The following is a 19,817-nucleotide window of genomic DNA, read 5'->3' on the forward strand; positions in this document are numbered from 1 at the left end:
GGAATGGACTAAGAATGGCCCTATTCTTCAGAGAATATCACATAGGTGAGTGCTCCCTTGAGATATTAGTTGAAAAAATATTTTTGTTGTTTTATATTTAAAGTACAGTTTCCTTTTTTAGAACTAATTAATGTTAAATGGTACTAGGATGCTAGTCAGTGACATAATAGAGAAGACATAACCAATGGGGGCTCAAGCCAATAGCATTGGAGAAGCTATTCAAACCCCTCAGGATACCTCTGGAATCTTGAAGGGCAGATACCGCTAGCTTGGTTCTGGGAGAGTGAGCCACAAAGTAAATTCTCTCATCAGTATCAAATTAGGGTGCAATGGATGGAGTGATAGTGTGGAACCAGAAGACCTGAGTTCAAATGTGGCTGGCCAATATAATCATGTAACCCTGTTTACCTCCGTCTCCCCAAGAATAAAGTGACCTGGAGAAGGAACTGGCCCACCATCCCAGCATCTCTGCCAGGAGAACCCCTGCCCGCAATCTAGATAATGCAGTTTTCTGAGTCACTTACGAGCGATCTCAAGGCCCTCTTTCCAATCTGAGTCGGACATCACTGATCTAGGCCAGTTTCCTCATTTTGTTGTAGGTGTTTAGTAAGTCCTACTCTGTGCAAACCATGCTATCCGTGAAGTTCTCCTGGCAAAGCTGCTGGAGGGGTTTGTCCGTTCCTTCTGCAGTGGATTAAGGCAAATTTAGAGATTAAGTGACCTGTCCAGCCTCACAGGGCTAGCAAGTGTCTGAGGCTGGATTTGAACTCAGGACTTCCTGGCTCCAAGCCCAGTGCTCTCTCCACTGGATTGCCTGGCTATGCTTTATTTCACACGTAAGAAAATTGAGGTTCCGAGAAGAGAGGGCCTCTTCACAGAGCTGGGATTTCAATTGAGGAGTCTGCTGCACTCGCAGCTGGGCAAAACCATTGGCAAGACCAAATTCTTTAAATTCTTTCTCTAAACTGTCTCCTGTAAATGTCCCTCCTTCCCGTTCCTACTGCTGTCAGTTCAGTTCAGGGCCTTATGAATTCTTTCCCACGTATATACATATGTATACAAAATAGTCCAAAAAGTAAAGAAATTACAAGGACAATTTGACTAAAAATATCAAAAGGCTCTCCTCCAACAAGGGTAGCTCATGTACAAGTTAAAATCATAAAGGATTCCTTGAAAGATGTCACAATAAAATGTAACCCTCTGAAAAGCCCAATCTAGGGCTATATGTATTCAATAAAGATGTTTGTTACTGTCAAAAAAAAAAAAAAAACCTATTGGCAAGATAAAGGCGTTTTCTGGGAGAAAGGGGAGCCCGAGCCCCCCTCCCCCACTTTGGCCCGGTCCAAGCATTTGAGCCCTAGCTCGCAGGTAAGAAAGTGCTCTGGATAACCCGGCGTCCTCAGGCCCGCTCCCCGCCCTTCCCAAGAAGGAGCCGAATTTGGGGGTCAGAGACAAGCCAGTTTATTACCCCCCCCCTTGATTCGTGGTCCCGATCACTGCGGGGGCTCCTGGGTCTCACTCTCGGCGAAGAGCTTGAGGGAGAAGTCCACGGCAGAAGCGGCCTGCGTCAGGGCCCCCAGGGAGATGACGTCCACGTGGGGCCCGCAGAACTGGGCGAGGTTGGCCAGCGTGACGCCCCCGCTGGCCTCCACCCCCACTCCCGGGAACTTCGCCTTCACCGTGGCTGCACAGGAGTGCAGCTCCTGTCCGGGAGAGAGACGGGGTGAGAGGCGGCGCGCGGGCGGCCAGCCCGGCCTCCCGCCCCCGGGGCCCACCCACCTCCGGGGAGAAGTTGTCCAGCAGGACCAGGTCCGCGCCCGCCTGGGCCGCCTTCAGGGCCTCCCGTAAGCTGCTGCACTCCACTTCCAGCTTCAGGGCGAAGTCTGCGGCCCGGCGAGCTCCCCGCACAGCCTAGGGCGGAGGGGGCGGAGGGGCAAGAGCACGGAGAGGGACTTGGGAAAATCGTAATTAATATAACAACTCGCAGTTCTGCAGCACTGCGGCCCCCAACTCTGCCTTCGTGTAGTTTATGCTGGCTACCTGGTCCCCGGCCTCACTTTCCCTCCTTGGATCGCATACGGCACCCTCGGGGTCGCATTTAAATTCCTTATCTGGCCTTAAGCGCTTGGTATAACTTTCCCACTTCTCCAGTTTCCTCCGTAAGCTACACCCCACCGCCGCTACACGCGGTCTCTCCCCGGCGGTCCTTCCCGGGCGCCCCACCTGGGGCTGCTCCCTTATCCCTACTCTGCGTCCGTCCCAGCTCCTGGCGTGATTCCCCTCCACATCCTCCCCATTACAAAGCGGGCTCCTGAGCGCGGATCCCGCTCCCACTCTTCTCAGTGCTGTCTGCTTGCGTTTTGTTTTCTTTCCTTTTTGATCTGATTTTTCTTGTGCAGCAAGTTAACTGTATAAATATGTTTACATATACCGGATTTAACATATATTTTAACATGTATAATACATACTGGATTACTTGCCATTTAGGGGAAGGGGTGGGGGGAAGAGGGGGAAAATTTGAAATACAAGATTTTGCAAGAGTCAATGTTGAAAAATTATCCATGCATATGTTTTTGAAAATAAAAAAAAACTTTAATTAAAAAAAGAAAAGAAAAGAAAGTATGCTCCTTGAGGGAAAAGGCTGCTTTTGCCTATCTTTGTACGGACCGAGTTTAGTATTTTGTTTAGTCATGACCAATTCTTCCATGATCCCCATGGACCATTTCCTTCTCCCATGGATTAAGGCAAAGAGAGGTTAAGTAGTTTGGCCAGGTAGCGGCTCACAGCTAGTGAGAGTCTAAGGAAGGATGTGATCTCTAGGCAAAAACTCTATCCACTGAGCCATCTAGCTGCCTTCTGGTACACAGTAAGAGCAATAATATAGTAACATGATAAATGTTAATTGGTGGATGGATTAGCTCCCATACTTCGGATAGGGCGCCATCCCACTGCACAGCCACAGGTTCGGGGTGGAAAAGAGGCGTTGGAGATGCTCCAATCCAATCTTTTTCATTTTAAAGAGAGGAACGAGAGGCCCACAGACATAGCAAGTGCTTGCTAAATGCTAGAATGACCCTATGAAGCTGGTAGTATAAAGGGAAAGCAATGAGCATTTATATAGGGCCTATTAGATGTCAGGCACTGTGCTAAGTGCTTTTACAAACATTATCTCATTTTATCCTCAAAACAACTTTGGCAAGTAGTACTATTATTATCTCCATTTTACAGTTAAGGAAACTTAGGCAAATACAGTTAACATTTGACCTAAATCCAGGCCCAGCACCCTATCCGCTAAGCCACCAGTTGCCTCTAGTTTATTGTATATTATTATTTTAATATTATAAACATAAATATTATAAGCTGCCTCTAGTTTAAATGGTATTACCTGAAATTTACAAATTTAATTAAGTTCATTCAATATTTATTAAGAACTCGGTATATAACCAGGCACTGTGCTAAGTGCTGGGGATACAAAAACAGGCAAAAGGCCCTCAAGAAACATGGTGAGAAAACGGTCTCACAGAAGTAAAATAACTTTCCCAGAATCACTCAGCTTGAAAATCCCAGAACCTAAATTTGAAGCCATTTGGGATGTGATTATAGTTGTCATTGGGTTTTAGATTTAAATTAGTCTGGGATTTTCTCAGAATTAGCAGAGTTTGGATGGAATCAGTCGGAGGAAGGAATGACCCAGTTGGAGATGGATCAGGATAAGGTCTGTACCTCTTCCACACCACCAGCTGCCATGACGTGGTTGTCTTTCACCATCACGAGGCCCCCCAGGTCGTACCGGTGTGCCACTGCCCCCCCCACCAGCAGCCCGTACTTCTCTGCCAGCCGGAAGCCAGGAGTGGTCTTCCTAGTCCCTGCCACGTGCCCGGTCCAGCCTGCGGCCCGGGCCACTTTCACAGCAGCGGCGGCAGCGCTGGCCACCCCACTGCATCGGGCCAGAGCGTTGAGGGCTACCCGCTCCCCCAGCAGCAGGCGGTGCGCAGGCCCCCGGACTTCGGCCACTCGGGCCACTGGCACCAGGGGGGAACCTTCAGGGAGGAACCAGGTCACCTGGCAGTCTAGCCGGGAAAAAACAGCATCAAAGAACGGCCTCCCTGCCAGCACCCCAGGGGACTTGGCCCAGAGCACAGCTTGGGAGGGAGCTGCTTTGGCCACCAGGGCTGCATAGTCAAAGCCAGGGCAGTCTTCCTGTAACCAGGAGTCTGCCAGGGCCTCCAGGGTCCTGGGGGGCAGAAGCAGGGCAAGATCTAAGAGAGAGGAAGAGAAAAATGGAGAGAAAAATCATCAGAACCACCAGTTGTTGAGTTGATATAATATTGCCATCTGGTGGATAGAGAAAAGAACACCAGTGAACCCCATTCCTAGGCCTAGCACAAACCTGGAAGAAATCTTTCCGGGGAGAGTCACTGGCCCTCAAACATTTTGCTCTTGCTACTCCATTTATTCTCTTAAAAATTACTTCTTCCAAGAAGTTCTTGTTTAGGTGGGTCCTATTTATCTTATTAGAAAATAAATTTTCTATATGCTATTTGTTTTTGCTATTTTTTTTCCTTTATAGAAGATTATTTTGCCATAGCAGATGAGTCTCTCTAGGAGAGATAAAGATAATAAGAGAAATTCTGGTAATAAAAAAAAAATCAATAAAATTTTATTTGAAAATAAAAATGAGGAAAAATTTTTATTATCTCATTCCTTTGAAAGCAATAAATGTATTATACAATAATATAACATTTTAATTAAAATAAATATTTTCTAAAACAAAAAAATCTGTTTTTATTATTAAAGCTTTTTATTTTCAAAACATATACATAGATAATTTTCAATATTCCCTCTTGCAAAACCTTGTGTTCCAAATTTCCCCTCATCCCTTCTCCTAGACAGCAAGTATTCTAATATATGTCAGACATGTGCAATTTTTCTATACATATTTATACAATTATCATGCTGCACAAGAAAAATCAAATCAGAAAGAAAACAAAAAGCAAGCAAACAACAACAAAAAGAGTAAAAAATACTATGTTGTGATCCACCCTCAATCTCCCACAGTTCTCTCTCTGGATGCAGATGGGTCTCTTCACCACAAGATCATTGGAATTGTCCTGAATCACTTCGCTGTTGAAAAGAGTCACATCCATCAGAATCAATCATCATATAATCTTGCTATTGCCATGTACAATGATCTGCTCACTTCCCTTAGCATCAGTTCGTGTAAATCTCTCCAGGCCTCTTTGAAATCATCCTGCTACCCAGCCATACTACTACTGGGCTTATATCCCAAGGAAATACTAAAGAAGGGAAAGGGACCTGTATGTGCCAAAATGTTTGTGGCAGCCCTTTTCATAGTGGCTAGAAGCTGGAAGATGAATGGATGTCCATCAATTGGAGAATGGTTGGGTAAATTATGGTATATGAATGTTATGGAATATTATTGTTCTGTAAGAAATGACCAGCAGGAGGAATACAGAGAGGCTTGGAGAGACTTACATCAACTGATGCTGAGTGAAATGAGCAGAACCAGAAGATCATTATACACTTCAACAATGATACTGTACGAGGATGTATTCTCATGAAAGTGGATTTCTTCAACATAGAGAAGAGCTAATCCAATTCCAATTGATTAATGATGGACAGAATCAGCTACATCCAGAAAAGGAACACTGGGAAATGAGTGTAAACTGTTATTTTTACCTTCTGAATCCAATTCTTCCTGTGCAACAAGAAATTCGGTTCTACACACATATATTGTATCTAGAATATATTGTAATATATTTAACATGTATAAGACTGCCTGCCATCTGGGGGAGGGGGTTAGGGGAGGAAGGGAAAAAATCCGAACAGAAGTAAGTGCAAGAGATAATGTTATAAAAAATTACCCATGCATATGTACTGTCAAAAAAAAAGTTATAATTATAAAATAAAAATTAAATTAAAAAAAAAAGAAACTGGAGTGTAAGGAATTTTTAACATTATGATTTATAATATTAGAGAGGTTATTTGTTTTTCTTCTAAAAGTAAATTACATAAACTGAAAATATTTTGTTTCATTTCTTGAATGTTTTCCTTATAGAATCAGTTCCAACAGAGAAATCCATGTATGAAATCTCATCTTTAGCTTGTGCAAAATGTAATAAATTAGAATGATTTCAGGTAGACACTATTTTTTGGAAGTAATATAGAAACTTAATGTTCACTTCACAAAGACTGAAAAATCTCCTAAAATGCAGTTCATTATAAATAAATTGAAGCTTTTTGTACAGATTAAAAAAAAAAAAAAGAAATCATCCTGCTCATCATTTCTTATAGAACAATAATATTCCATAACATTCATATACCATAACTTATTCAACCATTCTTCAACAGAATCCATTCAGTTTCCAGTTTCTTGCCATTACAAAGAGGGCTGCCACAAACATTTTTGCACATGTGGGTCCCTTTCCCTTCTTTAGAATTTCCTTGGGATATAAGCCCAGTAGCAACAACGCTAGATCAAAGGGGATGCACAGTTTGATAACTTTTTGAGCATAGTTCCAAATTGCTCTCCAGAATGGCTGGATCCATTCATAATTCCACCAGCAATGCATCAGTGTCCCAGTTTTCCCACATCCCCTCCAACATTCATCATTTTCTTTTCCTGTCATCTTAGCTAATCTGAAAGGTATATGGTGGTACCTCAGAGTTGTCTTAATTTGCATTTCTCTGATTAATAGTGATTTAGATCATTTTTTTCATATGACTAGAAATGGTTCCAATTTTTTCATCTGAAAATTGTCTCTTCATATTCTTTGACCATTTATTGATTGGGGAATGGCTTGAATTCTTAAAATTTGAGTCAAGTCTCTAAATATTTTACAAATGAGGCCTTTATGAGAACCCTTGAATATAAAATTTTTCCCCAGTTTATTGCTTCCTTCCTGATCTTGTCTGCAATGATTTTGTAAAACAAAAGAACTTCAAGAAAAAATGTCATTGTTTTGCATATTTTTGGAAATCTCTTTGATGTCTGGTTTAGTGGAAGATAGGCAGATTCTCAAATTATTCTGTATTCAATCTGTTATATGTTGTTCTAGACAAAGTCCGTGGATATACATGGATAGTCACAGATATACAGTTGGAAAAGGGAAGAGCATTTTAATGGACCAAAAAAAACTGTCTTAGTGATATTGTGGAGGCAGCTAGATGGCAAAGTGGATAGCTGAAGTCAGGAGTTCAAATCTACTTAATCACTTAATACTTACTAGCTGTGTGACCTTGGGCAAGTCAACCCCAATTGCCTCAACAAAAACAAAAAAATCTACTAATTACTGTGAAAATAGTTTTAACCTCATGGACCACCTTAAAAGATTCCTGAGGACCAGACTTTGAGAACCTTTCTATAGAGGGATCTTAAGGCCTAGCTGCAAAATTGGAACCTTTTGTACTTTTTACTTGGAGAAAGAGTCCAGAGCCCCAGAACACTGCTCTAATCCTAGCTCTCCCTAGTACTTGATGAAATCCAAAATCACCTCCCACTCCCACCACATCTCTTTTCAAGGAACCAAATATCTCTTCAGAACTGATAAGGCCCTTTGGAGATTATCTAACTCAACCATTTCATTTTTACATGCGGTACAAAAAAAAGCAAGTATTAAGTCCAAACTTGAACCCAGGTATTCTAATCCACAGCCCAATTCTCTAGACTTCTGTCTTCAAACTCCTGGCATGTAAATCAACTAATTAATCCATCAATGAGCATTTATTAAGCACTACTATTTGCCAGGTACTGTGCTTGGAATACAAAAATAAAAAGCACCTATTATTGTACTGTGGTAGGAAATATAAACATTTTTTAAAATTATTTTCCCCTCACTTAATAGTATTTTATTTTTTCCAATTACATGTAAAGATAGTTTTCAGCGTTCACTTTTAGAAGATTTTGAGTTCTAATTTTTTTTCTCCCTTCCTCCTTCCCTCCCCTGTTCCCAAGACAGCACACAATCTGATATAATATATACATGTACAAAGGGAGTATACATTCGATACAAGATGACAATATATACACATATAAGTAAATACAAAATATATACAGTGAGGCCAGAATTTGGGGGCTAGTTAAAGTAACAAAGTTTTAATATATTAATAAAATACAAAGACCTCCCACCCCAGTCTTATTGATCCTTTGCAAGGTATAAAAAGATTTTAGAAGGGCAGGATGGGAAGTTTTGTGGGGTGTGATCCCTGAATTTATGCAAGATGACAGCAGGGATAGAGGAAGAGATTTTCTCTCCTCTTACCCTGATATTCTACAACAGATGATAATTTGCAGTACAGCTCCTCACCAAAGAGGAGACTCCCATCTGGTAGGGAAAAGTTCGGAATATCAAGCAGTTGGTGGGAGAGAATAGAGCTACTTTCCAGAAAGACTCAGGGAGAAAAAGGCAGCGTTTCAAAAGGACCAAGAGAACTGATTATGGATTCAGAAGATAATTAACAAATGGCTGAATAACTTACGGTATATGAAAGTAATAGAATATTATTATTCTATTTAAAAAATGATGAACAAGCTGATTTTAGAAAGGCCTGAAAGGATATACATAAACTGATACTGAGTGAAACAAGCAGAACCAGGAACATAGTATATACACTAACAGCAAGATTGAGCCATGATCAATTATGAGAGATTTGGTTCTTCTCAGTGGGTCAGTGATCCAAGGCAATCCCAATAAATTTGGGATAGAGCATGCCATCTGCATTTTCCAGAGAATTAATGTAAATCAACACATGCTATGTTCACTTGTTTTTTCTTTGTTTTTTTTCCCTTGTTATTTTTCCCTTTTGTTCTGATTTTTCTCTCCCAACATGATTCATAAAGAAATGTGAATTTTTAAAAATTAATGTAAAAAAAATACTATTAAAAAAAAAAAAAAAGAAAAAAGAATAAGATGATTTAACACCAGCAGCTGAAGACTCAAACAAAGGAGAAGGAAAATCCCAGGGAGCTCTCCTGAGTGAACACCTCAGAGAAAATGCTGTGAGGACTCTCCTGAAAAGGACACCAGGACTCTACTATTCCAGAAGGATGAGTTGCCTTGCACATATATTGACTAGATGAGTGCCTCACTACAATTGTATTCTAAGTCTGAATCCATTCTTTCTACCAATCCTATATGTTCTTGTGGGAGAGTGTGTCTCAGGTTTATGGGAATAATATTTTATAGTTACTGTTCTTTCTAAGCCCTCTTAGCCTTTATTTTGAGCTAATTGTGTCTACAAGCTGATGGTAAAGGCAATCTCACAGGAAAAAGGTTCATGAGTCATAGTTTGAGGAATGGGTGCCCACAAGATATCCTTGGAACTCAAGGTAATAGTCATTTCCCTGGAGACCCAGGAAGTAAATTCAGATTAAGTGATATATTCAAAATAAATATCAGGTAATTTGTCAGGGAGGGGATGGCATTTGTTATTAGGAAGAACTAGGAGGTATTTGCTAGTAGGAATACACATATTCCCCAAGCATGAGAGGCAATTTGTTCAAAAGCATATAGTTAAATTTGACGAGTGGTGGGAAGATCAGTATAGCTACACCATCATGTAAGAAGGGGAATGATGTATAATAAACCTGGAAAGGGAGACTGAAACTGGATTGTAAAACTCTTTCAAGAGGAGAGTCCGCATTGGAGCCTGCATTTGTATTGGACAATGAGATCCTTTCTCAAACTGACCTGCCAACCTTCAAACTCTACTGGAGCACAACTCCGATGGGCTGGCCATGTTATCTGAATGCCAAATGAACATTTGCCTCAAAGACTATTTTACAGAGAATTCATACAAGGTAAGCCCTCACGGGTCCCGAGGTCAGAAAAAAGCAACATAAGAATATTTTCAAAGTCTCTCTGAAGAACTTTGGGATGACACTGGCACAGGACTGTCAAAAATGATGTGCCCCCATAAAACAGGACACCATACCCTGTGAGCAAAGCAGAAATGTAGAAGCTCATAAGATGGGCAAATTCAGAGACCCCTCCACTTCAGATGTTCCCATGAACTAGACCTGACCTGTGGTAGAACTCTCCAAGTTAGTTGTGGTCTGCTTACCTGGGACAGACTATACCTTAAGCCCAGTACAGTGGTGCCATTTGATCCTCTTCAAGAACAAAGGATGACAACCAACTAACCATTTGAGCCTCTCAAAGACTAGAGAGTCACTGAGGGAGGGATATGTTCAGACCTATGCTTTAGGAATTGCACTTTGACAGCTGTATGGAGGAGGGTGGATGGGAGAGGAGAGAGATTAGAGACAGGAAGACCAATTAGGAAGCTGTGACAAAAGGAAAAAAGCGATGGGAATCTGTACCAAAGTGATGGCCACATAAGTGGGCGGAAGAGGATGGATCCTTAAAGGCCAAACTCCTTATTTTATATATTTGGATGTAGGACTTCCCCAAAGACACACAAATAGCAATAGCGGAGCTAAGATTCAAAGTCAGGTACTTGGCTCCAAATTTTCCACTGTGCTAGGGAAGGGACCCAAGAGATGCTATTCAAAACTTCACACTCACACTTCCTGTCTAATCTCTCCCCAAAATCCTCAGTGCAAACCTACCCAGAGTAGCCTCCTCATCCTCTCTGTGCCAACAATAATAAAAAGAAATAGAGGTAAAGGGTGAAGGTAAAGGAACAATGAAAAGGATGACTTTAGAAAAACCTGGGAAGACTTGTATGAACTGATGCAGTGAGAGTGAGCTGAACCAGGAGAACATTGTGCATAGTATTAGCAAAGAAAAATGCTATTTCTATCCAGTGAGAGAACTGATTAGCTCTGAATGCAGATTGAAACTTTTTTCCTTATCTTATTTTTCTTCTTTTTTTCTTGCAAAATTACTAATATGGAAATATGTTTTGCATGACTACATAAGAACAATGGATATTATATTGTTTGCATTCTCAATGGGTTCTGGAGGGGCTTGAGAAATAAAATTAAAACCCCCCCAAAAATGATTTTTAAAAATAAACATTTTTTAAAATATAAAGAAAAGCAACTCGGTAAAACTAATAAACATATCAGCTGAATCACACAGTATATACAATGCTCTGTTTCCATAGTCTGTTCTTTCTGCAAATCTCTTTTCCTAAATCTTCAAACTCTCCTCCATATAAATTCAATTCATTATTATACATTCACTAACATGAAACATTATGCATATACTGGAGATGAAAATACAAAAATATGAAATACTCCTTATCCTCAAGGAGTTTACATTTTACTGGATATAATTAGACAATAAAACTAATACAGAGAAATATATCTGCCCCTTCCCATCAGCCTGTAAACATGTTCAATCCTTTAAAAGAAAAACAAAAACAAAAACTCATCCTTTGACCCTTCTACTTAATTCTGCCATTTCCCCACATCCCCATTGTCAAAACTGTAAATTATCTCTTCTCACTGATCCAACTTCCCATTATCCTGTGACGTCAAAGCCTTATACTCTGACCTGTGCCCACTGTGCCAAAGTTACTTCCTCTGATGACCATCCTCCAAACACCAGTTCCAATTGCCTTTTCTTAACTTTCATGCTCCTTGACCTTTTGGCAGATTGTGACACAGTTAATCACACCCTTCTCTGCTTGAATTCTCTCTTTTCCCACAGCTGCAAGGACAAAATTCTTCTAGTTTTCCTTCCACTCCTGACCATTTCTTCTTCATCACTGATTTGGTATCCCCTTTCCAAGGGGATACCCCTTTAGGGTAACTATTCCTTAAGGTTCTAAGCCCAGTGCTCTTCTCTCAATAAATTCTTTTGTTTTAACAATTTCATTCTATCTTCAATTTCAACAATGCAAATGACTTCCGTATCTGACTTCTTTTCTGAGATCTTTACCCATATCTAGAGAGAAACCACATAGTGATCAGTAAATCAGTAAGCATTTATTAGAGGGAAAACAAAAACATAAATGAAATCTCTGCTCTTGAGGTGCTTATAGGCTTATAGGAGAGAACAGCATATATATATAAGCATATGTAACCTAGCTTTTCACATAAATTTAGAGCATTTGCACAAATTCTCCTAACTGAAGAAAATGATGTCTGAGTGTGTATAATTCTTTGTTCTTTGTTCCTGTTTCAAGAAAGGCAAACTAGATTCCAGATTCTCTTGGAGATCAACTCCAGACATGTGGAGGGACACTGAGAAACAGAGCTAGAGACAGAAATAGAGAAAGACAGAGAGACAGAGAGAGAGAGAAGGAGGAGAGGAAGAGGGAGACTTTGGTAAGCAAAAACATTGCAGAAAGATGCTAATGTATCTCTTATTTTCTTCCCTAGACACTGGGGAATTTCCCTATGCATTTCCCATTTACAGAGTTCATCAGCCTACTCAAAAGCTGAAAATCCCACATGAGGACCTTTCTCTTGGTTGAATCAAGATATTTTACTCAGAAAAGAAAAAGGAAGAGAGAAAGAAGAGCTCTAGATTTGAATTTGAAATTAGACTCCAATTTGGCTAGAACATAAAATACATAATGGATATGTTGGGAATAATATGAAATAAGTATAGAAATGGTTTGCTAAATTAGGCAGGGCTTTACATACCAGGTAAGAGTTTGAATTATATGAGTGATAGAATAGGGAGCCATTGAAGTTTCTTGAGAAAAGACCTAAAGTAGTAAAATGAAGGAAAGTTTGGAAATGGAAGAGCATGGAGGTAGGAATACCTTTTTAGGAGACTATCACAACAATCCAGGCAGATGATAATTTGACTCTACATGACAGTAGTGGCAAGGGTTATAGAGAGAGGAAGTTATCAGAGATAATGTGGATGCAAGCATCAAAAAATAATGTATCATATTGATGGGGTATAGCTTCTAGAAAAAACAGCAGAAGGAGGTCCCCTTAGGACTTGACTGAAGGTGAAATTGAATCTTTCTTTCCTTCACTCCTAGAGCTTAAACTCCTGACTCTAGTTCTCTTGTCTTCTCTACCCCTCTAGTTCTCTCAGAGTGAACCTAGCAGAGGCTCCCAGCTTATAGGCTCTACACTGAAACTAATCATTATATCACTAGGGAACCATTATTTGTTGTAAGATTAAATCAATCATGCTAAATTTAGAGAACTATTAATCACCATGTTAAACTAGATAACCATTGTCTCATCAATTCCACTGACTTAACACCTTGTTAGGTAAAAATCCTTGTTTCAAGTTCAGAGTTCTGGCCCATAACATAATCCCATACAACTTGAAGTGCAGTAATCAATCCTTTTAAATTCTGATTGTCCAAGCTTAGTTATAACACCACAGAGAAGTCAGAACAAGACTTTTTTTTTGGGGGGGGGGTTTGGGGGGGTCTTTAGGTAGGGACCAAGGGTGGGAAGAAGAATATGATTTCAGTTTTGAACTGAACAAAAATTTGTGAACCCAAAACCTAGTGCTATACCTTGCACATGATGGACAAGAAGGCATAAGTCACTATTCTAGGTGTTTGGGATCTAAAGACAAAAAATAAATAGGAACTTAAACTCTATTGAATTTTAAGTGCAGACAGGACAATTAGGGGCCCTGGAGCTTGAAAGAGAAGATGGGCTACAGCTAGTTTTGGGAGTACTTAGAAATGTGATGGATTCACAATAGACATGGTCTATAATAAGCAACATATCACACTACATAGTCCATTATTATCATTGTATTCATATGATGGAGTAGGAGTATAGACCCAGGTAGGGCTTTCCCTATCAATTGATAAAAAGTGTGCCATCAAGCACTCAGTCATACAAATCAGAAGATAAGCAGAGCCAAAATCTTCACTGAGCATGCAGATAGAAAAAATAGTGTGTGGCCACAATTAGGAAGAAATACATTTGTCTCATCTAAAAATGGCAGCCTCACTTTAAGAGACTAGGTTTTTCCTGGATGTCACTTAGAAAACTTACCTTAATTTAGGGAGATTAATGTTACTGATTTCTTAACATGTTGTAAAGAACAATAAAAAAGATATATAAGCAAGGGCAGCTGGGTAGTATAATAGATAAAGCACCTATCCTAGAGGCAGGATGAATAGAATTCAAATCTGGCTTCAGACACTTGCTAGCTGCATGATCCTAAACAGGTCATTTCACCTCTCCTGCCTCAGTTTCCTTAACTGTAAAATGAGAATAATAATAATAATAGCACCTATCTCCCAGGGTTGATTGCCTCAAAAAAAAAAAAAAAAAAAAAAAAAGTTCTATAAACAAAGAGCTCCACCCACATTGGTACTTACAAAACCTAAGATTAGCAAAGGAAACATCACCCTATTAACTACAAATCTGTTATTTTAAGAAAAGAGCAAAGGCAGTAACAGTATGATGGCAAGAAGAGATAATAGCTCTATTTCCATCAGTACTGCTAATTCCTTTTGTCACTTTAGAAAATATCCCCCATCCATTCTGAAGAGCAATTTGGAACTTTGCCCAAAGGGGTATCAAACTGTGTATACCCTTTGATCCAGTAGTGTTTCTACTATGATCCCAGAGAGATCATAAAGGAGGGAAAGGAACCCACATGTACAAAAATGTTTGTGGCAGCTCTTTTTGTAGTGGCAAGAAACTGGAAACTGAGTGGATGCCCTTCAGTTGGAGAATGGCTGAATAAATTGTGGTATATGAATGTTATGGAATATTATTGTTCTGTAAGAAATGACCAGCAGGATGATTTCAGAAAGGCCTGGAGTGACTTACATGAACTGATGCTGAGTGAAATGAGTAGAACCAAGAGAATATTGTACACAGTAACAAGATTAAAGAATGATCAATTCTGAGGGACGTGACTATTTTCAACAGCAAAGTGATTCAGGCCGGTTCCAATGGTCTTATGGTGAAGAGAGCCATCTGCACCCAGAGAGAAGACTGTAGGGATTGAGTGTAAATCAAACATGTTATTTTCACCCTTTTTTGTTATTTTCTTTCTCATTTTTTTTTCCCTTTTTGAAGATTTTTTTTTTTTGGAGCAACATGATAAATATGGAAATTTGTATAGAAGAATTGCTATGTTTAACATATATTGGATTACTTGCTGTCTAGGGGAGGGGTAGCTATGAGGGAGAAAAAAATTTGGAACACAAGGTTTTGCAAGGATGAATGTTGAAAACTATTTTTTCATATATTTTGAAATAAAAAGATGTTATTTTTAAAAAACGTATATCATGTATATCCCTTCTCTGAACCTCAGTTTTCTTCTCTGGGGGGGGGTGTTAGGATTAGAGGCTATTGCTCTCAACTTTAAAAAATATAAAAATTATGTCCCTCAAGGCTGTCAAACTGGTTTCTAGCTCTTAGAATCTCTAGTTTCCTTCCAAATTTAGCTAAAATGTCCCTTTCTATGTGAATTCTTTCTTGATTTCCCTAACTACTTGGTCTCCTTGACAAGTAAAATAAAATAAATCTAGTTTCTACTTTTCAGTATGAACTTGCACAGAGTTTCATCAGCTTACTCAAAAGCTGAAAATCTCACATGAAAGAAGTTTGGGGGGAGGGGAAGGAGAGAGGAGGCAGGTCACTGCCTCCAGTAGAGTTGTGATAATGCATATCTTGGACAGACTTTGGAATATTTGTAGACATTCTGTAACTAGTTCTAGACTGCTAACTGCACGTTTCATGGTGGCTTCTTTGATCGCTGTTTTAGCCTCAGTCTCTTCTGGAGAGATTTGTTTTCTTGGTTTGATTCTTTCCCTGATGACATGCAGGAAGAGAACATTATAAAGGAAGTGGCCCTCTTTCTTTCTCTCAGAATCCAACATGTGGCCCCAAGAAAACAGGTTTCTGTCTTTCTCCCTCAGCATTTGGGTTTGTTTGTTTTTTTTTCTTTTGGGTGGAAGAATTGGAGATTTTAATTTTGTAAATTTCAAAAGGTCAGGAAAATGAGTTTTCTGTATACCCAGGAATTTGAAGAGCCTCAGGATTTGGAAATCAAACCCATTCTGGATTTTATAACCAGCCCAGAATCGATGCCCTAAGAAGTAACCCACATTTAGGGCCTAGCCAGCAATAGTCTAAATGGAAATTATCCAGCATTGGTATTGCATTTGAACTTGGTAGGACCAAAGTATAGAGAAATTTTGCTAAGTCTGAACCCAATTCTATCCAGAGATTGAGGTGGTATAGGAGAAAATATAGTTTCTTGTTACATCTTTGAAATAAATATCCTTTGTAAAAGTTAATTGATAGTAACTGGTTAAATAGAACTAGGGGCCTAGTCACTGGCCCCTACCAGGGAAAAAGCACAGCCAGTGGAGGCTTGAATGGCCAATGTTTAGGGAAGAAATATCCCCAACCCCATTGGTACTCCTAGATCCCTGAGATGTAGTCAGGGATGTAGTCAGATTGACTGAGATAATAAGTCAACTATCTGTTGACTACAAATAAGGATATTTGTGGATATCTTTATCTTTAAATAGACTTTAAATCCATGTTGTTTTCCCTTGTTTTCCTTGACAGCAGCTGTCACTTTTGTCTGTGTCCAACGTGGCCCGGTGGATGGAGTTAATCTTAAAGCCAAGAATACTTGAGCCCAAGTCTTGCTTCTGTCACATTCTGACTGTGACCTTGAACAAATCACTTCATTTCCCCCTGCTCTAGGTAAGTCTCTGAGACTAAACTGTAGGGATAGCAGTGTTGACCTATATTGCTTCCTTATCTGGGAGTTTCCTGTCTCGGTGGATCATGGGTCCACTCTCTATTCCCAGAGCCTAGCACATAGCTGGCCCTTAATAAATAAATGCTTGTTGATCCATAAAGAAGATCCAATTCACTTCCAGCTGATCAATGATAGACAGAAATAACTACACCCAGAGAAAGAACACTGGGAACTGAATGTAAACTGTTAGCACTACTGTCTATCTAACCAGGTTACTTATACCTTCAGAAGCTAATACTTAACGTGCAACAAGAAAATGGTATTTACACACATATATTGTATCTAGGTTATATTGTAACACATGTAAAATGTATGGGATTGCCTGCCATGGGGGGAGGGAGTGGAGGGAGGGAGGGGATAATTTGGAAAAATGAATACAAGGGATAATGTTATTTTAAAAATTACTCATGCATATATAATGTCAAAAAATTATAAATAAAAAAACTAAAAAATTATATATTAAAATAAATAAATAAATAAATGCTTGTTGATCACCTGCGGGTGCCTAAGGTTCCTTTCAGCTCTGAGATCTGACCTTTCACCATCCTTTGTAAGATCAATATAACATGTTCCCATCAAATGTTCAAGTCATAGAAATGAGAACTAGAAGGGGTCTTAGAAATCACCTGACCCAACCTTTTCATTTGACATAAGGAGAAACTGAGGAGACACATAGAAAACATAGTCTATTCCTTAGTTTATTTTTCTAGGAAAAGTGTTCTTTTCACTTGCAGAAATGAAAATGAGCTGTCCCCCTCCTTCAGTGTCATATCTGTGCAAATATTATACCCAATCACGCTGACTTCCCACCTCAGGGGAGGACAGCAGTAACCCAGCAGTCAGGGTCCCTTCCCCCCATTCCTATACAGCCTCATCAGAACTTTGCCCCTTCCCCTCTTCGGCTGATGGCTGGAAGGCAAAGTTCAGAGACAGCTTGGCAGATACCAGCTTTGTCCTCTTCCCTCACTCCCTTCCCAGGAAACAAGCACATTCTCTATTGCTTTCTCCTGCATTTCTTGGGGTCCCTGAGACTTTTTTCTCCTCTAAATCTCCTTTTGGGAAGTAACAAGAAGAAAAGGGGAAGGCTGTAGATCCTTCAGAGAATCTTCCAGAGGGGAGAAAATATAACTGGTATTTGAGATGAGGAGATGAAAGGTGAAAAGAGGTAAGATGTTGGGAGTTATGGGTGAGAAGAATATTCTTTACCTTTCTTGTCCATGAAGTTGGACTGGGCTTCGTGCAGTTAGTTCCCTTCAGTCCGCAAAAACCAGGTGAAGACAAAAAAATGGGGGTGGTGAATGGGGTGGGGGAATGGTTAAGGACAGCCCCTAGTCTTCCCTTTCCCAGGACTTTCCGCTTCCCTCCTCCCACTTATTCCCCAATCCCCGCCCTGGGCGCTGGAGGAGAACCCAGCTCCTGCTATACTGCTCTGTGTCTCCTTTCTACCTCCAAATGAAGACTCCAGGCCCTTCTTTCTTTAGCTTTTCCCTGGTCCATGTCTCCCTTCTCTCCACATAAGGGATTATGATAGTGCTTCAGTGTGTACCTGAAAGGGCTCTGCATGCATATCTTCCAAGTGTGTATATGTGAGAAAATGAGTTCTCTTGTAAATTTTGAGCAGTGTCTGTGTTTGGAATTGAATTATTCTGATTTTTGAGGTGAGGGGAACTCTATCTATAATCATGCTATTCTTTATAGGTCTATTGTCTCTCAGATGGAACCCAACAAGTCACCTAGCCCACTTGGATTAGAACTAAGCAGAAAACACCAGCATGTGGTTCACTCCATCCAAAAGCAGCTCATCCCATTTTTAAACAGTTTTAATTATTAGAAGTTTCTTCTTAGTTTTCTTGTGCAGCATGATAAATGTAGAACTATGTATAGAAGAACTGTTAAACTCATTCTAAACCCTTCTAGGGGAGGGAGGTGGGGAGAAGGGAGGAAGAAAAATTTGGAACACAAAGTTTTGCAAGGATGAATGTTGAAAACTTTCTTTGCATGTATTTTGAAAATAAAAAAGCTATTTTAAAAAAAGGTTCTTCTCATATCAAGATCAAATTCTACCCATTACTCCTTTTTTCTGCCCTCAGGAAGCAAAAAAACTAAATAAAAAATTAATCTTCTTTCTACTTGACAGCCTTCTAAAATATTTGAAGAGCCCTATCCATCAAGCCCTGTCCTATTCCTTATCCCCAAGCTGTCTCTTCTCCAGATTAAAATATTTTTAGTTATTTCAAAAATCCACAGAACCTTGTATGACATTCTTTTTTTAATTAATCCAAACCCTCCTTACTGCTCTCCCCTTTTCTCTCTCTTCCTTCTACTTGACAACCTTTCAAAATACTTGAAGACAATCATGAAAGCCCTGTCCGATGCCATACCCCAAAGCCTTCTCTTCTCCAAATTAAAATATGTCGTTATTTCAAAGATCCATAGATCCATGTATGACATACTTTTCTTTTAATTGCTCAAAACCCTCTTTACTGTTCTCCCCCCTTTCTTTCTCCTCCTTCCCCACCAACTGAAAACAGAAAAACAAAACCCTTTTAAACAAATACACGTAATCAATTCTTGTGCTGACCATGTCCAACCTAAGTGTACTCCACTAGAGATTCCCCTTCAAATTGCATTCCCTTGATTGTAGAAAGGAAGGCGGGAGAAATGGGCTCATTTCTTTATTTATTTAATTGGTCATCGACTCATTTGGCAGTCTGGTGAAAAATAGAAACTCTTTGCAAAATATTTTAAAATACATAAAATAAAATACAAATGATTACAAAAGAAACCAATTATATCAAAATAATTATCAAGATTAAAAAAAAAAAAAAAACACCTAGGTTCACAAACCTCTAGGGCTCTAGAGTAGACTCAGAAGTCACCTATCCAATCCTCCCATTTTACAACTAAGAGCCCAAGGAACAGGCAGTTTTCAACTTGGCTAAAAGTAAGCCTGGGATTGGAATGCAATCAGAGATTCAAAGTACATTTTTTAATGAAAGTCTTCTTATATTGATAGAGATCAAGTAACCATTGTTCAACCCTAAATATGAGGGTGAGAACTTAGGAGGAGAAAAAGAGTGGAGAGAAGAGACAAGAAAGAAGGAGGGGGTGGGAAAAGAGAGAGAAGAGAAATAGAGAGAGGAAGAAGGAATAAAGAAAGGG

The 19,817-nt window shown here is 39.7% G+C and overlaps 1 protein-coding gene across 2 annotated transcripts; it reads right to left on the reverse strand.

Moving 5' to 3' along the window:
- Positions 1 to 1,445: 1,445 nt before the first annotated feature.
- On the reverse strand, positions 1,446 to 17,975 carry QPRT (quinolinate phosphoribosyltransferase). 2 transcript variants are annotated; one of them, XM_074281322.1, is made up of 4 exons: positions 17,862 to 17,974; positions 3,724 to 4,259; positions 1,780 to 1,911; positions 1,446 to 1,703 (listed from the first exon to the last, which is right to left on the reverse strand). In XM_074281322.1, exons 1-4 carry the CDS (start codon positions 17,872 to 17,874, stop codon positions 1,494 to 1,496), a joined length of 891 nt encoding a protein of 296 aa, XP_074137423.1. In that variant the 5' UTR covers positions 17,875 to 17,974; the 3' UTR covers positions 1,446 to 1,493. The 2 variants fall into 2 exon arrangements, with proteins under 2 accessions (XP_074137423.1, XP_074137424.1); XM_074281323.1 differs by lacking the exon at positions 1,780 to 1,911 and having other exon boundaries at positions 17,862 to 17,975.
- Positions 17,976 to 19,817: the final 1,842 nt, after the last annotated feature.

Source organism: Sminthopsis crassicaudata, chromosome 1 (genome assembly GCF_048593235.1).
Source record: "Sminthopsis crassicaudata isolate SCR6 chromosome 1, ASM4859323v1, whole genome shotgun sequence".
Classification (NCBI taxonomy): Eukaryota; Metazoa; Chordata; class Mammalia; order Dasyuromorphia; family Dasyuridae; genus Sminthopsis; species Sminthopsis crassicaudata.